This window comes from Arachis ipaensis, chromosome B9 (genome assembly GCF_059453495.1).
Source record: "Arachis ipaensis isolate K30076 ecotype BB chromosome B9, ASM5945349v1, whole genome shotgun sequence".
Taxonomy (NCBI): Eukaryota; Viridiplantae; Streptophyta; class Magnoliopsida; order Fabales; family Fabaceae; genus Arachis; species Arachis ipaensis.
The window spans coordinates 98003400-98025893 of NC_142444.1; the positions used below are offsets into that span (position 1 = coordinate 98003400).

At 32.6% G+C, this 22494-nt stretch overlaps 1 protein-coding gene across 1 annotated transcript; it reads left to right on the plus strand.

Moving 5' to 3' along the window:
• Positions 1-429: 429 nt before the first annotated feature.
• On the plus strand, positions 430-6621 carry ELF9 (RNA binding (RRM/RBD/RNP motifs) family protein). The gene is made up of 14 exons (XM_016320010.3): positions 430-667; positions 825-914; positions 1501-1635; positions 1726-1916; positions 2475-2696; positions 2806-2898; positions 2982-3020; positions 3331-3420; positions 3534-3636; positions 3787-3867; positions 4354-4430; positions 4755-4835; positions 5005-5096; positions 6134-6621. Exons 1-14 carry the CDS (start codon positions 598-600, stop codon positions 6255-6257), a joined length of 1488 nt encoding a protein of 495 aa, XP_016175496.1. The 5' UTR covers positions 430-597; the 3' UTR covers positions 6258-6621.
• Positions 6622-22494: the final 15873 nt, after the last annotated feature.

Genomic DNA, 22494 nt, shown 5'->3' on the forward strand with positions numbered 1-22494 from the left:
ATATAAATAAAAAAAAGAATGACAATGACAAAATAAAAGAGATTATAAAAATATCTTTCATGTCATAGAATCATTAAATAGGGATTATAGGAATTATCTTTCATTGAATATTTATAATTTTACCGAATTTTCAATTAGATCCTTATATTTTTTTTAATTGAGTTTCTGGGAGTATACAAGTAATTTCATAATTCACTAACATTTTTTTTTTGTTTAACGTTAACATGAACTAAATTAAAAAAAAAAAATATATAGAGACCTAATTAAAAAAAAATTAATTAAAAATTCGATAAAATTATAGGATCCGCAAAGTAATTAAATCAATAATTATTTAAGCATGACCGAATCATCATCCGAGTCAACTCTAACCAACCGGTTGAGCGAAAAATCTGATCGGTTTAGCTACGGGTTCGGTTCTATGGCTTTCATGTCCATTTTCCATTTTGCCTTGAACGAATTGGTATTCCTTCTTTCTTTATTATTATTTTTTAAGTTTTTTCTCTAGAAACTAGAAAAGAAGAAAGAAATCACACTCAGAAACCCACTGCAAAACATTGAAACCCAGAAACCCCGAGAAAACTCGCACTCTCCAAAACGATGTCGTCTCAAAACGGCTACGACCGCGGCAACCTCCAACAGCATCAACCTCCGCCGCAACAGCAACAAGGTATACCCTCTATTCCAGTAACTTCTTTTCGCAATAGATAGATATAAGAAAAAGAAGATTACTTTATCTAGTTTAACGAATTATATCCTTTTTCTTTGTTACAATATTTTGATTTTGGTTTATGCAAATAATAATTCATTGAATCTGGTTTGGGAAGGTGAAGATGGTGGTACTGCTGAAGTGGGATGGTATGTTGCGGCTGATAATCAACAACAGTTTGGCCCTTACGCTCGCTCTGAGCTGCTCCGTGAGTTCTTTATTTATTTCTTAGCTTGTTTTGATTTCAGGAATGTCATTTTAGTTTGATATATTTTTTACTTTAACCTTCGGAATAGGCAATATATGGATTCAACACTGGATTAATGTACAACTGGAGTTCACTTTTTGCCGCATGTTGATTTTGGTGTCTGAATGGCCATGTTGGAATAGCATAACTGTATTGATTTGCTGTGTTTGGTTGTTCCCTAAAATTTTATTGATATTGGGCGGCGAATGCAGCGTTACGTTGTACACTATGATTCTCGTTGAAATGCGGCTAAAATTTGATCATACTAATCCTTTTTTAGGAACTAATATCTCTGAGGGTTAAGGACTAAATTGAACTTTAGGAACTATGCTTTTTCATTTTTCAGGGACTAATGTGTTGGAGATTATTTTGGTCGGAGAGAAATTTGAGGGAGGTTTACTCTTAGGCTATGTTTGGTGTTGTTTTTGTTTTTTTTTGGGGGGGGGGGGGGGTTAAAGCATGAAAAGATTTCATGGATGAGTTTCGGATAAAGTAATAAGTGAATAGAACTTAACCATGTTGAAACTTATGTACTTGGCTTGAACAGAACACTACTTAAATGGATACCTCTTGAAAGACACACTTGTGTGGTCTGAAGGAAGAACTGAATGGCAGCCGTTGTCCTCAATTCCTGAGTTGTGGGCAGAAATTAACCAGCAGGGACCTGCTTATTCAACTGCAGGTATAGCTTTCCTTCTCTTTCTGTTGGATTTTGGCTTTTCTATTTTGCTGTTATTTTTCTTGGATCTTAGAGATTGATATTGTTGTGTAGTGTCCACCAATGATGTTGATGAGTTTGAGAAATTTCAAAATGAGATCAAGGAGGCAGAGGCACAAGTAGAAGGTGTAGGAGGAGCAGATCCTGAGAGACCTTCAACGCCACCTGAGGGTGAAGAAGAGTTTACTGATGATGACGGGACAACGTACAAGTGGGACAAGAATCTTAGAGTCTGGGTTCCCCAGGTAGGTGCATGGCATTTTATGTTTTTGTTTGTGCTTTCTAGTAAATTGTTAGGGTCTTTCCAATCATTTCCCTGACAGATAGTAATTATTAGGGCTTAAGATGTTCACTAAAAAGAAAAGTACATTTACTTTTCTTTCGGAAGAGTAGCACTGAAAAAGATTATTTTTGTTTGTGTTGTATTATATGGTTAGACTAGGCTAGGCGAAAGAGATGACATGAAGTTTTTCATTTTCTTTTTTAATTATAGTGCTGAGAGTGTTGCATTGCATGTTTAAGCTGAAGAAATGATTTCTGTATAACAGAATGCTATTTTTTTCCCTTTGTGCCATGCAAGCAAGGCTTGTTGAGTCGGGAGTTGTATTGTTAATGAACGTATGCTAGATGTTGTGTTATCCTAGATTCAAAGGGGACAACAATTATTTATTTATTGCACAGTTTATCCAGAAAGGGTTTAGTTTTTCATTTTTGGTTTCTTTGTGTTAATGCCTTATCCTCCTTTCTACTAATTTCTTCTATTCGTCCTTTTTGGTGGATTAAATACTATTGTTATGTGATAGGAGCATGCTTCTGTCAGCAATGAACCATATGGTGTTGAAGAGATGACCTTCTTGGAAGAAGAGGAAGTGTTTCCAACAGTAACTGGTTCTGATGCCTCCGAAAAGCTTGAAGATACTTCAAAATTGACTGCTCCTTCCGAGCCCTTAAAGGAAGATCCAAACAACACTAATGTTGTAACAGATGGAAAGAGGAAGCTTTCAGATAAGCCAGCCGAGAAGAAGGTGCTTCTGCTCTCTCTATTGCATATGTTTTCACCCAAAGTCAATTTTCTTTGGAACACTTTTGGAGACAAATGAGTTCCTAATGTCAATTGAACTCTGTGTGTTTCAGGAAGCTAATAAACCTCCAGACAGTTGGTTTGAGCTAAAGATTAATACGCATGTTTACATCACTGGATTACCGGAGGATGTTACCACTGATGAAGTAAGCCTTAAGCCCTTAACTATGGTCCTAATTTTCCTAAGAATATTATTGTTGCAAGAAATAACATGGTTAATGTATTGTAGGTCGTGGAGGTATTTTCCAAGTGTGGAATTATAAGAGAGGTACAATTTCATTAAATGTTATCTACTGTCTACTAAATGGTAAAACTGTTAGAATTTTACTACAATTTATGGCTATCACTATCTTAAAAGAGGTTGTTACATGAATATGACAAAAACTCTATTGACATTATACAAATGGTACAGTGACTATATAATGCCAGTAGGATTAGCATTTCGGCACTTGGAAGAGCAGAGCATGTTAAATATGACATTTATCCTATGAGAGGCCATTCTTTAAAAAATTCAAACTAAGAAATAAAATGATGGGTGACAGTCTGTGAATATGAATGCATGATTATGTTCACAATAGGACCCAGAAACTAAAAGGCCTCGTGTGAAGCTTTATGTTGATAAAGAGACAGGAAGGAAAAAGGGAGACGCCCTGGTTACCTATCTCAAGGTAATTTTTTTCCCTTATTGTTCGGCATGTGATTTTCTTTTCAAGATTGGATTCTGTGTGTGACTTTTACTTGTAAATATGCAAGGGTTTTCAATTTTATTTGTCTATACTAGGAACCCTCAGTTGCTCTAGCACTCCAAATTTTGGATGGAACACCTCTTCGTCCTGGTGACAAGATTCCTATGTCAGTCAGCCAGGCTAAATTTGAGCAAAAAGGTAAGGCATCATTTAAATTTTGAGTACTTCAGACGGCACTTTCTGATAATAATTCATTCATAGCTGTGGTAAATGCATGTCTCAAATAAAAAAGTTTAGTTATTTATTGTGTCTATTGTTGCTTGATGGAGCTTTATGTTAAATATGCAGGAGAGAAGTTTATAAGCAAGCAAGTAGACAATAAAAAGAAGAAGAAATTGAAAAAGGTTGAAGACAAAATGCTTGGATGGGGTATGCTTACTTACCCAGTACTTTCAGTTGATGTTTCAGAAATTTGGTTTCCGTGCTTCCCAGTTCAACTTCATTTTAGCCTAATTTCCCTTTCCTGATTTTAAGTCAATTTGTATGTGGGTGTATTAACTTACAAGTAACTTGTATTTGAATGTCCAACTTGAAAACCCTTTGAAAGGAATGTGTTCTGCTTATAATCAAAAGCTTTGAAAAGCTGCTTATGATTGTAAAGTGGCTATTTTTATGTTATAATCTTAGTTACCAACCATGAGCTTAAGCAGCACACTGTGAACTATGTCAATGTATAATATCAACATTGCAGTCTTTTAAGTCTTCCAGTGTATGCATTGCAAATTGTGAGATTGATTTAAAAGATATTTTTTCCAGAAGCATTCCTATTACTTTTTTGTCAATTCAAGTTTATAAATTCAATTTCAGGCTTCATTTTCTTATTTATGATGCATGTGTTTTTATTGAATTGCTCAGGTGGTCGTGATGATGGAAAAGTTTTAATTCCAGCAACCGTTATCCTTCGTTATATGTTTACTCCAGCTGAAATGAGGGTAAACATTAGTTCATTTTACTTTTATTCTTTGTGCAATTAGCATACTAGAACATTGCTGTACAAGTGAGCTTACCTGTCCATAATTTTTGACAATAGAAATTATTAAATAAACTTCTTTTCAAGTTTTCTGTTTTTCTAGAAAGTTTGATAGTAGTATTTTATGTTATGTATCAATTAATTATTTTAATGATAGGGGGCTATAATTTACAGCAGGATTTCCTGCTTTTGTTAGTGTTAATTACAATTTGACCAATCTGGATTACAATTTGGTTCTGCTGTTTCTCATACTGGACATTTTGCTGATATTGTGTAATCTATGCAGGCTGATGAAAATTTGCGTTCAGAACTAGAAGAAGATGTTAAAGACGAGTGTACGAAGCTTGGTCCTCTGGACTCAGTCAAGGTAATTGATCTAAGCTTGTCTGTATTTTCATATTTTATAAATTTATTATTTTATATACTTTATACTTGTCTGGATCCCCCCCCCAAAAAAAAGAAGTTCTGTTACTTGTACCCATACAGTTGTCTAATTTGCCTCTGTACTTCGTGTCCCATACTGATTTTACCTGCAGGTATGTGAGAATCATCCACAGGGTGTTGTTTTGGTAAAATTCAAGGATCGAAAGGATGCTCAGAAGTGCATAGAATTGATGAATGGAAGATGGTAATTTAGACATTTTTATATTATTTGATTTTACTGCCAGTCCATCATCTTCATTGTTGTAACTACTTACTATGTCATGCTGTCACATAAGTAGGAATGGTCTACCTAGGCACCACAAGTTTTGTTAGTTGATCATCTCTCATTCTTGTTAAATGATCGTCTCCCTCAAGGACCTTATCCTTAACTATGCTTGGTTTAGTAAAACTCTGGAGAAGTGCTTTTGTTTTCTAAAAGCACAAGCACCTCATTTTATGATTGGTAAATAAAAAAGATTATGTGCTTATGCATGTAGTTTTGGAAAGTTGCGGGTGCTTTTGAATGCACTTAAAGAGGTGCTTTTCGAAGTTGGTTTGTGTTTATCAAAATTAAAAAGTTTAATATAACTTCATATATTAATAGATATTCATATTTGCCCTTAATTAAATTATTGATGTCAAATTCTAGTTATGATCAAAATTCTTCTATTTATGTCTATTATAGTAATTTTATTTTAGAAACTATTTTACCAAACACAATTATTGTTGTTTGTGCTTATTGAAAGTTATTTTTAGTTTGATTTACCAAATATAGGTGTTATGGGTTTTAGAAAGTTATTTTTCAAAAGTCAACTTTAATAAGTTACTTGTGAGCCAATGAAAGGCAAAATACAGAACTAATATTCAATCTATTAAGTGTTCCAGTAAATCTATATTACTACCTTGTCATATTCAATTGCTGTACTATTCTTCATAGATTTTCCATCTCAAGAAAAACTAATTAATCTAGACCTAGTTATATGCAAAGCACTTCTATCTTTCTCTGAGAAACCTAGTTATATGTTTTTAGGTTACAGAACTCATTTTCATTTTGTCATTGTCTGAACCCGTCCTACTGTTCTTGTGTTATTGTTCTGTTGATCAGTATTGGAACCCTAACTCCTCCATTTATCATAAGCTTAACTTTTTATTTCCCCTTAATTTCTCATTGCATCTTTGTTTACCCTTTTTCCTTGTGGATATCATCTTTTACTTCGTTTCCTTCATATTTTTTATTACCAGGTTTGGTGGTAGACAGATACATGCCTGCGAGGATGACGGTATGATTAACCATGCCACCATCCGGGATCTGGATGCAGAAACCCAGCGGCTGGCGGAGTTCGGCGCGGAACTCGAAGGTGAATGAGTTGACCAGAACAATTTGCACCTGATTAACAATTCCCAATATGTGCAAGTCTTGACCTGGAACTTTTTCAAGATGGCTGGAGCTTTTGGATTCCGCTGTCATCAGCTTTCTAGGCTTTGCAATGATTATGAGACGTTAGTCAAACTTGTATTTTGGGGTGAAAGAGAAGAGAGAAAATAACAGGAGGGAAGAGCGTAGTGTTCTCTAACTTCTAGCTAGAGGCCTGATCTCGTATGGAAACTTGTGTAATATAATCTGCATAGCATCCAGATTATTAGGATTGTGATACATGGTGATCTGATAGAATACGAACAGTTCGATTAATTTTGAAGAAATTATTATTTAAAGGGTAATTTACCTCTTATGTAAGAATTATGCTTAGTCCTAGTATTTTGTTCCATGCATAATAACATTAATTAGCACCAACGCCTCTGGTTATCACGGCCACCTTGTTAAGGTTCATGATCGTAGGATAATGTTGTCATGCATTAAAGTAAATATGGTGTTTGAAGCATCTGTTATCTGTTCTAGGTTTTTCCGGTTAAATTTTGACTTAGATTAATTGTAATTCAATCTAAGAATTTTAGATATTTTCATTATTTTCTTAGATAAGATTCAAGTTAGATATTTCACCAATTTAAAAATATTAGACATTATTTTCCTGAACTTTTTCATGTATATGAACTAATTCAAATTGGTTCTTCATTAACCTAAGAATCTTATACATTTTTTCTAAAAGTCTTTTCAGTACTAGAAATTATTACTAGATTAGCTTACAACAAAATATATGAAGCAGAAAGACACTCATTGTTTACAAAGGGATGTTGAGAAATCTAAAAATTTAATAACTCAGTTCGAATACCTATCCTACGTGAGTTAGTTCAAAGATGTTATTAGTTCAACATAAACTATTATCAGCTTCACAAGTATATAATCTGAACTAAGACATAAAATATAAACTATTACAATTTTGAAATATCATCTAAGCATATAGAAGATATGAAAACAAAAAGAGTGTGTATAGTTTGTATTTTCATTTAGTGTTTTTGTTTTCAAAATTTTAAAGAAAAAAAAAAGGTGAAAATAAAAAATAAGATTTTACTGATTTTTTTTGTTTTTTACAAAATTTTGAAAATAAAAAAATAAAAAATAAAAATTGAAAATAAAACACAAATCAAATACACTCTTAGAAGATCGGTTAAAAACTCTTTTTTGTCTGCCTTAATATTCTTTAAAATATACAATACTGTTACAAATACAAACTTTTTTGCTAAACAAGGCCAACCAAGTTGGCCCAAGTCCAACAAAAACCAACCTCAGAGATTAGAGTGCCTCAAAACACGCGCTTCTCCCAACTATTGAATAGCGCAAATGTCATTATGAAAAATGGTTCTTCACCCAGGATCAAAATCACAACGCTCAAAATTTAAACTAGGCTCAAAATCTCTTAAAAATCTCTCAAAATCGTTGCAAAAAAGTCAAGGAAATTTCAAAGCTAAATTCAAATCATCAACAATAAAAACAGAAAGAAAACACGAAAGATTATTGAAGGTACTGTTCACTAATCGTCTAGTTTTCTCACTTTTCTCTTTCTCATTTCGATCGCAAAACACTACATAGTCATAATTCTGTTTTTTTGGTACAATCATTTCATGTTCTTGCCTTGAAGTACGTATTACTGTTCTCATTATACTCTTCATTTGGTGATAAATGTGTTAGGTCGGTGTAAAAATGTTACGTAGTGTTTGTCGTATAGTTTAACTTGTATTTGCATGTGTTTCAGGCATTTGAATTTGTTTTTGTGCATGTTTGAATGCTTCTAACATCATTTTATACATGTTTCATTGAGTTGGATGTCTTTTTGAACTCACATTATATGATGTAACAAAAAAATAATAGCGGTGTATTTTGGTCTGTGTTTCGATGTATTTTGTATGTCTTTCGGTGTATTTCGTGTGAATTGAGGTGTACTTATTGCTGTTGTACTCTTTATGCTGTAACTAGCTAAGAGAATATTGTTGTTGTGCTTCTGATGTTATTTTGTACATATTTGAGTACTGATTTGCAACTGTTTTTGTCCATTTATCAGGAATTTTGTTCATCGATTTGTTGTAACAACTCATAGAATTTTATTCTAGTGTTTCTAGTATCATTTTATGCATGTCTTTTTGAACTCACATTGTATGATGTAATAAAAAAATAATAGCGGTGTATTCTAGTTTGTGTTTCGGTGTATTTCATGTGAAATGAGGTGTACTTGTTGCTGTTGTCCTCCTTATACTATAACTAGACAATAGAATATTGTTATTGTGCTTCTGATATTATTTTATACATATTTAAGTGATTTGCAACTGTTTTTGTCCATTTATCAAGAATTTTGTTCATCAATTTGTTGTAACAAACTATAGAACTTTTTTTCTAGTGTTTCTAGTATCATTTTATTTGATGCCTTTTTGAACTCACATTATATGATGTAATAAAAAAATAATAGCGGTATATTTTGGTTTGAATTTGAGTGTATTTTGTTTGTCTTTCGGTGTATTTCATGTGAATTGAGGTGCACTTGGTGCTCTTGTTACCTATTAACTATTTTTTTATTCCTTACAAAAAAATGGCGAAAAAAAAGAAGTACCAAAATATAATGTAAGCATATATATGTTTGAACGACTCAATTTATTTTGTATAAATATAGTTTATATGATTCTGATTTATTTACAGAAAAATCATTATTTGAGATGTTTTACAAGATCCACTCATGATAATTTTCACAACATGAACAATAACAAGAAAGTCATTGTTCAAGAACTGAGATTTGGTGGTTTGGTGCATATCCCTGCTATGAATGTGCCACATAAGCTTTTGAAAGAATTGCCATATTCATTTGATCTCTCCCGTAACAAACTGGACACACAGTATGGTATAATCAACATCATCCCAGAAAATATAATAGCTGTCCTTCGCTTGAGTGTATCTGATAAAAATTCATTTTATAATGTATTGTGAAAATCAAATTTCGGTGTATTATCAAATTATTTCTATGTTATTGAAATATTTTTTGCTGCTTCTGTAGAACCACGCTATCTAGCCAAAATCAACTTTTAAGAACTTAGTGAGGAGAATACGGAAGTTGTTAGAAGCTTCCAAGGCAAGACTTTGTTGCAATTATCAACCTCTATGATGGAGATAAGTATTGATGGGGAGGAAAATCGGCTGAAATTCAAGAGGACATTCATTCTCTACATTCAGATGTCCTTCTTGTTGCCGATAACGGTAAGCAAACTTTCTCCAGTTTATATGCTACCCATTCTTCACGTGGACACAATACGTGAATGGAATTGGGGTGATTATGTGCTCAACTTTGTCATAAAGGACATCAGAGAGCACACATTGAAAAAGAAATATGTTGTTAATAGCTGCCTTTTTGCTCTAATGATTGTATATTTTTACGAATTGACACAAAAAATAGATCGATGGATGCAATTCCTGGACCACTGTGGGTCCAATATTGGACCAGGGAGTTGCTGGTTGAAACAATACAAGCTGAGATCAAGGATGACATAGTAACTCAACAGAATGCCTTCTTAATTTTGGTGTATTTGTTATTAAAATATTGTGTAAACAAATATTTTTTCTGTTTTAGGAAATCATAAAAAGAGAATAGCTCAGAAGATAACTAAAATAAAAAAGAAGTAAAAAGGAAGGAAGAAAAGAAGGAAAAGAAGAAGACTATTGCTTTGGAAAGTAAAAGTGTTGCTGAATCCGATTCTAATTCTGAAGATGATTCGGAGGAGACACCAAAAATAACATAGAAGTAAGTATTCTTTTTCGGTGTATTTTTGACCATTTTATTGTGTTTATTTTCTTGATGATTGTTTCCTTTTTCAGGATGGAATCGCAAAAAAGAAAGCACGTTACTGAGGATTCATTTTCCGAAAAAGAAAGTGAATCTGATGATGAGTAAGATTCAGAAACTATCATTGAAATACTATGTTTTTCCTTTTTGTCAAAATTTTATTTATTAACATAATTTTTTAAATGTATTGCTAGAAGTGAAGAAAGTGAGGAAATAAGAGAAAAAAAGATTGAAGAAAAAAATTCACAACCCTGCAAAGAAGTACGTATTATTTTTCGGTGTATTTTATCAATTTTATTGTGTTTATTTGCTTGATGATTGGTTTCTTTTCTAGGATGCAATCCAAAAAAGGAAACACGTTATTGAGGATTCATCTTCCGAAGAAGAAATTGAATCTGAGGATGAGTAAGATTAAAAAAATATCATTGTAATGCTATATTTATTTTTTCGTCAAAATTTTATTTATTAACAGAATTTTTTACATGTATTGTCGGAAGTGAAGAAAGCAAGGAAATAAGAAAAAGAAGATTGAAGAAAAAAAATCAAAAGTCTGCAAAAAAGTAAGTGTTTCCTTTTGGTGTATTTAGGCAATTTTATTGTGTTCATTTGCCTGAGGATTATTTGCTTTTTCAGGATTGTGTTCAATTTTACTGAGGACTCATCCTCCCTAAGAAAAACTGAATCACATAATGAGTAAGATTCAGAAACTATCATTGTAATGCTATGTTTTTTTTTATCAAAATTTTATTTATTAACAAAATCTTTTGCATGTACCGACAGAAGTGAAAAAATGCAAGAAATAAGAAAAAACAAGATTGAAGAAAATAAATGATAAGCCTGCACAAAAGTATGTGGTACTTTTTGGGTTATTTTTCCAATTTTATTATATTTTTTTGCCTAATAATTGTTTTCTTTTCCAAGATGCAGAAAAAAATCACTGATATTCCAGAAACTGGGCTCCACTCCACAGAAGCTCACTATGATTCTTCGCAAACGTAAGATTCAATGTCTGAAATTCTTTCTTTGATAAAATTTCCTAAAACCTTATGTAATTACTTTAGTTTTCCTAAATAATTGTTATTTTATCCTTAGATTGCCACATGTAAAGTTGGCAAGTGAAAATGATGCTGTGTTTCAAACATAGACAAGCTATTAGAGCAATGTAAATCAACCAATTGATAACATGTAATTTTTTTTCTCTTACCATTTCTTTAATTCTTGTGCTACCATATTCTGCTTCTGATTTCATATAATTTTTTTTGGAAAAAAAGACCCTGGATTTCATGCAAGGAAAAAAGGAAAGAAAAAAAAGAAGAAAAAATTATAACTATGTAAGTTCTTATACAACAGAAGTTGTGTTTTTATTGAATGATTGAGGTGTAGTTGTGAAATAGTTTCGGTATATTTCAGGTTCAGAGAACAAGAAGAATCATTGAATGAACTAGCTCCTGTTCAGGAAGGAATAATAGATGATAATCCTAAAGGACAAATGATTATTCTTTGGAAACAGACTCATTCTCAATCAGAACCACTGGACATGTGTGTTTTCCAATTCACTTTCAATGTTCTATTCATTGAGTTAATCATTTGTACCTGAATGCTTACTCCATATCAACTTTTTCATTTTTGTTTTCCTTAGAGTTTCACTTCAAGTATGTGCTCCTCCTTTGGAAACGCCTGCCTCAAGCCTGACGGAGAAAAATTGTCGGTAAAGATTTTTACAAAAATTATCGCATTGCAAGTATAGTTCTAAACCAACAAATTATCCTCGGTCAATGTTTAAATTGTATGTCACTTAAGCAAACCCAATAAAATTAACCGAAGTATTTAAATCTCGGGTCGTCTCTCAAGGAATTGCAGGGAAGTGTAGTTTATTATTGGTTATAGAAAAGTATTTTTGGAGTTTTGGAATAAGAGACAAGAAATGTAAACAACAAGGAAGTAAACTAACAATTAAGAAAAGTCATAGCAAGGATTGAGAATTGGAATTCCTATCCTCATTATCATCATCAATTGTGATGGTAATTGCCTTTTGCTTTCACTTAGTTAATCTCTAACAATGAAGGAAAGTCAAGTGAGCAAAGTCAACTTAAGTTCACAAGTCCTAATCAAAGACTAGATTTAGTGAAGTCTAAGCCAACCAGCAAGTCTCAATCACCAATCAACAAAAGAATTTTGATAACTCAAGAGTCTCTAAATACTCAATCCAAGCTGAGAATACAAAAATATAATTTAAAATCCAACCAAGCATTTTATCAAACACTTGGAAGACACAAAATAAAAGCATAGAAAAGTAATAAGACATAGCAAAATCTAAGACCAACAATTGCAATAGGAACAATAATAACAAATGGAGAAAGAAGTAATCATAAACATGAAAACATAACTTGCATTAATAAGGATTAAAGGAAACAAGAAGAATTCATAAGCTAAATTGGCAACATAAAGGAATCAATGATAGAAGTAGACAAACTAAGGTACTAGAATAAATAAAAGTAGAAGAAAACTAAATAAAAGCAAGGTAGAAATTTGAATTTGAGAAAAGCTAAACCTAAAAACCTAAAACCTAGAGAGAGGTGAGAGCCTCTCTCTCTAGAAAACTATATCTAAACCTAACTAATGTGTGAATGAAAGTATGAATGAATGATTGATTCCCCCTTCCAGCTCTACTCTGCAGCCTCTAACCAGTATTTTCGGGCCTGAAATTGGGTCCATAGTAGCCCAGAAATCGCCCCTAGTGAATTCTGATATCTGCAGCACGTGACGCTTTGTCACGCGTACGCGTCATCCACGCGTGCGTGTCACTTGTCTGTTGCACTGGTCGCGCGTAAGTGTCGTCCATGCGTGCGCGTTGCTACCAGCTTCTGCAATTCCCATTTTCTTGTGTTCCTTCCACTTTTGCATGCTTCCTTTCCATCCTCTAAGCCATTCCTGCCATATAAACCCTGAAAACACTTAACAAACATATCACGGTATCGAATGGTAAAAAGAGAGGATTAAAATTAAAGAAATTTAAGGCCAAAGAAGCATGTTTTCAATCATAGCACAAAATTAGGAAGGAAAATGTAAAACATGCGAATTCTATGAATAAGTGTGAGAATAATGGATAAAATCCACTCAATTCAACCTAAAATATACCACGAAATAGTGGTGCATCAAAGCCCTCCCCAAAATCAATAAACTGCTAAAGTCTTCTCGAGAGGAAGATATAGAAGAAGAAACTATTAATGCGTAAGTATTACTTAAATTATTTTTCTAATATTTTCGGTGTATTTAGTTTCTCTTTCGGTGTATTGCTTTTGTTTGAAGTTCACTTGGTGTTGTTGTCCCCTTTTTGTTGTAACTAGGCAACTAAATATTGATTTTGTCCATTTTGAGGGACTTTGTTGATACATTTGTTGTAGTACTTCTGTTGTCATTTTGTGGATGTTTTATTGAGTTGCATGCCTTTTTAAATAATGGTATATTTGGTTCGTATTTCAGTGTATTTCATGTGAATTGATGTGCATTTGATTTGATTGTATTAATTAAATTCTTTTTCTGTAATCCTGCAGTCCTCAACCTCAACAAGAATCTTATGAGGAAGTAGTTCTTACTAATGTGTAAGTTCAACTCACTAAAATTCTTTTTCAATATTTTTTGTGTATTCTTAAACTATTTTATGTGTCACCATGAAGTCATCCATCCACTCAAGCCGTGAATGATGGAATAATGTTGGTTACAAACGCTGCATTGAAGAATGACTTTCCTGCACCATCATTTAGCCTTTGGCTTCTCTCAATCAAGTGAGGAAGCTACACTTACTCAAGAGGGTGAACTACCAGATGACAAGAGAAAATCTCAAGACAACCCAATATTGGTAGAAGGGTTAGAAGAGTTGGTTAAGATCATGAATACTAGGGTTATAGCAGCATTAAATTATGCTAAGCAAAAAATTGCTCACCAGAAAAGGTGTAGCCTACACTGAGCTTTCTTGACAAGTTAAAAACTCCCATGAGGCAAAAGCAAATAACACACAATTTTAAGGAGAAATGCTTTCATTGGGTCACAAATATCAAGACTAGTGATGATGGATGCTTTAATGATTAGGAGACAATTTTTAATCTGAAGCATGAATCTCACCTAGAAATAACCAGAATACACTTTGATTCTTTAAAAGCCAAATTAGATAAAAAAAATCTGGTAATATTAGAATAACATTAATGATTTTCTTACGAGTTGTGCCATATACGTATTAAGTTTGGGTTTTGTTTTCGTAGGTTGTCTCGGCAATGTGTCAAATTCTAAACAACAAAAAATTGAAAGATTTGAAAAACTCATACTGTCTCCCCCCTAGTATTTTGGTAAGCTATAGTACATTAAAATTTCGATGTATTTTTAAAATATACTAGAGTGAGACCCGCGCAATGCGTGGAGAGATAGATTATTTATACTATATAGTATATTTTAATAAATGTTATATTAAAAATATTTTAGAGAACATATTATAAATAGATTTTGAATTTATTTATTTTTAAAAAAGACATAGGTTATTTATATTAGAGTTATACAAAACTGCATTTTCATTTTTTTTTTCATTTTTCGATTTGCATTAATGGCTACACTTTGCCTTTTCTTTCGGTTTTTTTGTTTGTAAATAATTTAAAAAATAAATGAATGAGAATGAAAGACATATAAAAATGTTATATTAAATTTAATAAATTTTTTACAATTAGTATGAGAGATTAAGAAATGAAGAGTAGTAAGAGTCTTAATATGTATAAGTTGTAGAATTTAAATATTTGTAACTGAAATTTTTTATAATAATTATTATTATGACACTTTTAATGTATGTTTATTTCATTTAATTAGTACTTGATGTTTCAATTGAATAATAATAAATAAGAATTTTTTGTTTTAATTTTTTTAAAATATTTTACTAAATAGTGATTGGTTGATTTTTATCTTTTGCCAAGTCATTAGAATTGCTGATGTGGCATCATTAACAAAGAAAAGATGACTTAAACTCATTTTGGAGAGAGTTGGTATCAGCTCTTATATATTATAAATAGATTGTTTGTTGTAACTGTTTCTTTCGGTGTATTATACAAATTTTGCAGAATGCCGCATTGTCGAGTCATGAGGGCAAGTTCATTCATCCAAAAAATAACAAGCCCTTCCAGATTAAAGACTATCAAGACTACATCCTATTTTTAGAGAAGAAAAAGCTTACATCCCATCCATTTGTAAGCTTTCACTTATAAAGCTTCGTAAATAATTCTTACATTAGGTGCCAATTAAACTAAAAAATTGTTCTCTCTAGCCAAACTTCATATATTTGCCCCAGTTTGTTATGCGTGGCATTGGTGGATATGGATAACGGATGTTGAAAAAAAGAAATTTCATGTCCTTGACCCATTAAACAAAAAATCTCCTTTGGAAGACAGAACATAAATTAATAAATTTGTTGTAAATAGTTTATTTGATACAAATTTCTGTTTTCTCTATAAATTTTCTTGTTTCTGTCTATTTAAAATAAGGTACAGTGATAGTTCTTGGGAAAAGAAGAATAAGTTCTATAATACACCGAATTGCTTCTCGAATACACCGAAATCTATTCAAATAAACACTGAAATCTGTAGGTTGAAATTATTCATTTCGGTGTAATTTAGTGTTAAATATAGAGTTTCTTTTTCTTGGCTTGTTTTGGTTTTTAGAGTTTCATAGTTTCACAAATGAGGGTGTTTGCCGGAGGTAAACCTTTGGTAGACAAGGATGAGGGTGTCAAAGCACCATACGTCAACATCAGTGGGTAGCGAACACAGTATATAATCTTTCTATTTAATAAATTTTACTGTATTTTTTGTTATTGTCCTATTTTAATGTGTTATTTCATTTTTGTTTTTAGATGGAATTGTGCAATATATGTGACAAAATGGCTGGAGATAATTGATCAGAAAAAGATTAAAAAGAAAAAATATTCATGAAAGAATTGAAAACATATAACTATCTTTAAAAATAGAAAACCCTCTATTACTAAATTAACGGAGTTTAATAAAAAAATTTCTTTAAACTGTAAGAACAAGTTGATCATTTTAGAATCGGATATGCTTCACTTATTCTATTTGACAAAATGAGTCAACTCAGAGATAAAGTCATTCAAGAATTTGAAGCCATCAGACTATCCAAGCCATCTATTATGGATATATTATGGATATATTATGAATATATTATGGAATTGTGTCAAATAACAATGAAATAGATTCATAAACACACCCAAAATCCATCTTATTCTCTTGAATCTCTAAATTAATAATTCATAATATATCCATGATAATTGCTGAAATGTGACTGCATCACTGAACTACCATAAAAAAAAGGTTCAACTGCAAAAGGTAAAATATATATTAGCAAAACTATTAACATGCACAAACTCAATTTTTCTTATTTAAAGAACATGAGTTTTACCTCACTTAGATCTTTCTTTTTCTTTTCCTTTGCAACATTTACAATCTGTTTTTCAGTGTTTGATTCCAATCTATTTTTCAGACGTCTTCTTGTTCTCACCCGTGGAGGGCTTTGAAGCTTATTAATATCTTCCAACGAAGCATGTTTGTGAGATAACGAACATTTTTCTTTTTTTTTTGGCATTGTGTTCTTCCATCTCAACCATAACATTATCATAAGCGCGGTGCAGAATCCCAATCAACTCCTTAGATTCTGATGTAAATTCAAAAATATTTTGTGACCGAAATACCAAATCATCAACTCTTCTTGGCTCCAATAGAGGTTCGGCGTGGCTGCTCTTGATATGTGTGTGCCTCTTCTTACATTCTTACTCCATCGTTCCAATATATATCTTGGTGATACTTTTTCTACTCGCTCAAAGCTTAACGCGCTCAGAGAGTGACGACACAATATCCCTCTTGACTCAAATAATAAGCACTGACATTTAACTTTAGATGGTATCGCATCGTATGTAAATAGTGCTTGGACTTTTTTGAACTTCTCATGAGTATACACATACTAAAATTGAGCTTCTATTGAGGATTTTGTTACACAAGATATGACGGTATGAAAATCTACAGCATCCAATTCTCTCTCTGCTCTCTACTTTCTGAGCAATTATCGTACTGTTTGATATTGAATAAGTTAGCTGTTGCATGTAATAAACTTGTTAAAAAAAGCATGCATGCTCTCGCTCCTTTGTGTGCTCATCCCGGCACAGAAGTGGTGATCGAGATAAATTGAAATCCGTAAATGTCAATTTTCGAAAAGCTGTGAAAAAATCAGAAAATACCTAAATCAGAACCAAAATACACCGAAAAACGTACAGTTTGACACCTCTACTACACAAGGAAAACACATAAATATCCACTTATTAAAAGTAACATCAGTTAATCCTAATAAAGACACCATTACCTGAAAGCCACTTGTTGTCCCCAATACCATACTTCAACAGAAAAATCCTTGGAATTCCTATCAAATGATTCTTTTGTAAAAGAGTTTCAAACAACACGACTCATCTCATGTTCAATTTCTTCGTGTCTCTTGTAGACATTTAATTTTTTTTGGATATTCTTCATGATATGCCAAATACACCATCGGTGAATTGTAGCCATTTAATTTTCTCACATCTTTTTCAATAAAACTTAATTCACGATGATCTCCTGCTGTTGCGACAAATGATTGGTATGTTTTGCTTGGTCTGATTCCGACTTCCTCGTTATTCTCTATTGTATGTCACTGATGAACAGATGTTTTTGTGGTCTAGAATTCCACTAATGAATTCTCGTTGTAAAGTATAGTTTTTAAACCAAACAATAGTCCTTTCATACAAAAATTTGTTTGTCACAAGTACAAACCCCTAAATTTTATAAACCGAAGTATTTAAACCTCGGGTTGTTCTCCCTAAGAATTGCAATAAAGTACCTTGTTATTGGTTATGGAGTATGTTTTGGGGTTTTTGAGATGATGGACAAGAAATATAAATGGCAAAGGAAATAAACTAACAAAAAGGTCTTGGCAAGGTTAGGTGGTCAAGGATCTCTATCCTAATCACTAACCACAACATGAGAATTGGCAAGGATCAATGCCACTAAGTTAACCCCTAACTAATAGTAGAGGAAAGTCAAGTGAGCTATATCAATCCAAGTCCATAAGTCCTAGTTCTACACCTAATCAATTGGTGAGATCTAGCATTAATGGCTCCCAATCGTCAATCACTTGGACATTAGTGACTCAAGAGTTCCTAAGTTACCTTCCCAAGCCAAGAGCAAAAAATTCTACTCTAAAATCCAACCAAGCATTTTATCAAATACTTGGAAGGCATAAAAGGAAAACATAGTAAAATATCAAGAAAAGTAAACCTACACTACTCAATTGCAAGGAATTAAACAACAACAAATCAAATCAACAATAAAGGAACATGAATCATAAATTGCATTAAAGGAAAATGGAAGAACAAAAGTGCATGAACATAAAAGTAAATGATTACAAGAATTAAATGCTAAACTAGAGAGAAGAAAGGTAGAAGAAGAAGAATTGCAAAAGGAAAAGTAAATCAAGCATGAAATTAACCTAGATCTAAGAATTCCTAACCTAGATCTAAGAATTCCTAATCTAGATCTAACTTACTCCTAATCCTAGAGAGAAGAGAGAGCTTCTTTCTCTAGAAACTAACTAAAAGCATAATAAAACTAAACTAATGACTAGATGTCTTATCCCTCTTCAATCCTTGGGTTAAATAGCATCAGAAATGAGTTGGATTGGGCCCAGAAGACTTTAGAATTCGCTGGCCACTAATTTGCTTTTAATGAATCACGTGCAAATTGGTGCGTGCGCGCCCCCCTAAAAGTGATGCAATTATAGCAAATCTTACATCATTTCGAAGCTCCGGATGTTAGCTTTCCAACGCAATTAAAACCGCATCATTTGGACCTCTGTAGCTCAAGTTATGGTCGATTGAGTGCAAAGAGGTCGGCTTGACAGCTTTTACGATTCCTTCATTTCTTCATGAGTTCTCCACTTTTACATGCTTTTCCTTCATTCCCTTGATCCAATCTTTGCCTCCTAAATCTGAAATCACTTAATAAACATCTCAAGACATCTAATGGAATCAAAGGTAAATCAAGATTAAACAATTAAGGGCCTAAAAAGCATATTTTCACTCTTAAGCACAATTAAAGGAGAATTTACAAAACCATGCTATTTCATTGAATAAATGTGGGAAAAGATGATAAAATTCTCTAAATTCAACACAAGATAAACCCTACAAATGGGGTTTATCAACCTCCCCACACTTAAACCAAGCATGTCCTCATGCTTAAACCAAGAGAAAGCAAAGGGCGTCAACATTTATTCAATGTAAACTAATCTAAATGCAACCTACACTATATGCATCTATCTACATGAATGCAATTACTTGGTCAAAATAAATCAATTCCCAAGAATACATATATGCACAAGGGCTAAGGGTATTAACAACCATGCCAAACCACAATTGAATTGAGTTATTAAATATTTTTACAAACTTGCATGAAAAGAGATGATCATAGGTGAAAACATGTAATTGAGCATCAAACCCTCACCGGATGTGTTTGCATTCTATTCGCTCAAGTGTTTAGGGTTGATTCTCTCAATTCTCTCCTAATCATGCTTTCCAAGATTTGTTTTTCATCTAACAATCAACATATATTTCATGCATGCATACAAGTATCATGAGATCTTTTCATTGGTTGTAATGGGGCTAGGGTCAAGGTAGGATTGTATATGGTTAAGTGGACTAGGATTTGAATCTTTGATGAGCTTAAACTTTCTCACTTAACCTATATAATAACCTATACAATTAAATACTAACCTAACCACCCATCCTTCACTTTTTAACATACTCATGCATTTTCTTTTCATTTCACAACACATATGCATTGATTTTATTGAGCTTCACTTGCTTTGGGGCATTTTGTCCCCTTTTTATTCCTTTTCTTTTTTTCTTTGTTTCTTTCTTTCTTTTTCTTATTATTTTCTTTTTTCTTTTTTTTTCTTTTCTTTTGTTTTTCTCATTTTCTTCTTTCTATATACAAGAACATCAATGCATAAGGTTTTACATTTGATTAATACATGAGCATGTACCCAATTTCCAGTAATTTCAATAAAAATACCTTTTTATTCACCCAATGTCCCAAATTTTCCCACACTTGAATGATACTCACACACACTAGCCTAAGAAAATTAAAGATCCAAATTGAGGACATTTATTGTTTTTCGCTTTAAGGCTTGTAATGTGTTAAATTAAGAACAAGTGGGTTAATCATAGGCTCAAAGTTGGCTAACAATGGAAGATAAATGGTAAGGCTATTTGGGTAAGTGAGCTAAATGAAATAATGACCTCAATCATATAAATGCATGAATACACAAAATAATGGACATAAAGAATCAAACAAATCAAAGATTACAATCTTAGAAAGAGAATAATTGCACACAAGAAAGAAAAATTAGTGGTTATAAGATGTAACCACACCATTAGGCTCAAATCTCACTTGCTTGTGTTCTTAGCTCAAAAATTATGTTCTACAATATATATAATTCAAGCAAGTTTTATGAAAAGTTTTCACTCAAATCAATTGAGGTGCTCTATAGAAAATTTTCTCAAAAAATTTCATTATTTTGACTAAGCTTATTGTGTATATGTATGCAAAAATAAGAAAATGCAAGTAAAAATCCTAAAAACCTTAAAATGAAATGCAAAAGTGTTGGGGTTAGAAATTTATCACCCAAAATCGCCGAACGGTCGGACGACCTCCCTACACTTAAAAGTTTGCACCGTCCTCGGTGCATCTAAAGATGAGCAAGGGGGTATGGCAACTCTCCGGATTGCTACTTTCAGCTAGTAAGTCAACCGGTGTTACGTGTTCTTTCTTCCGCTTCCATTATTGCTTGTGGTGCATCAATCATGAAAAGTAGAAAATAACACCATAAGATAAGAAAAGACAAAGCAAGGAAGCATAATTGTTGGAATGAGGTAAATCACTAGGATTGAGTGACATTAATGACAAATAAGTGTGTGAATTCTAAATTGCGCGGTTTAGAACACACATTAGCATAAAAAGCGATGTCACAAAAGAAGCATGCACTTCACTTATCCTAGTGTGCTTGAGATGCTTTAAGTAAGCTTGTAAGGTAAAACAAGCAGTAAAGAAGCATGAGAGCAATCAAGCTAAAAGCGTATGGATGCATATGATCATGGAATACAATGCATTGAAGTAAATGCACAACATCCATCAAGAGATTGCCTAATCAAAGAATTGTAGCCATTTAATTTTCTCACATCTTTTTCAATAAAACTTAATTCACGATGATCCCCTGCTGTTGCGACAAATAATTGGTATGTTTTGCTTGGTGTGATTCTGACTTCCTCGTTATTCTCTATTGTATGTCACTAATGAACAGACTTTTTGTGGTCTAGAATTCCACTAATGAATTCTCGTTGTAAAGTATAGTTTCTAAACCAAACAATAGTCCTTTCATACAAAAATTTGTTTGTCACAAGTACAAACCCCTAAATTTTATAAACCGAAGTATTTAAACCTCGGGTCGTTCTCCCTAGGAATTGCAATAAAGTGCCTTGTTATTGGTTATGGAGTATGTTTTGGGGTTTTTGAGATAATGGACAAGAAATATAAATGGCAAAGGAAATAAACTAACAAAAAGGTCTTGGCAAGGTTAGGTGGTCAAGGATCTCTATCCTAATCACTAACCACAACATGAGAATTGGCAAGGATCAATCCCACTAAGTTAACCCCTAACTAATAGTAGAGGAAAGTCAAGTGAGCTATATCAATCCAAGTCCATAAGTCCTACTTCTACACCTAATCAATTGGTGAGATCTAGCATTAATGGCTCCCAATCGTCAATCACTTGGACATTAGTGACTCAAGAGTTCCTAAGTTACCTTCCCAAGTCAAGAGCACAAAATTCTACTCTAAAATCCAACCAAGCATTTTATCAAACACTTGGAAGGCATAAAAGGAAAACATAGTAAAATAGCAAGGAAAGTAAATCTACACTACTCAATTGCAAGGAATTAAACAACAACAAATCAAATCAACAATAAAGGAACATGAATCATAAATTGCATTAAAGGAAAATGGAAGAACAAAAGTGCATGAACATAAAAGTAAATGATTACAAGAATTAAATGCTAAACTAGAGAGAGGAAAGGTAGAAGAAGAAGAATTGCAAAAAGAAAAGTAAATCAAAGCATGAAATTAACCTAGATCTAAGAATTCCTAACCTAGATCTAAGAATTCCTAATCTAGATCTAACCTACTCCTAATCCTAGAGAGAAGAGAGAGCTTCTCTCTCTAGAAACTAACTAAAAGCATAATAAAACTAAACTAATGACTA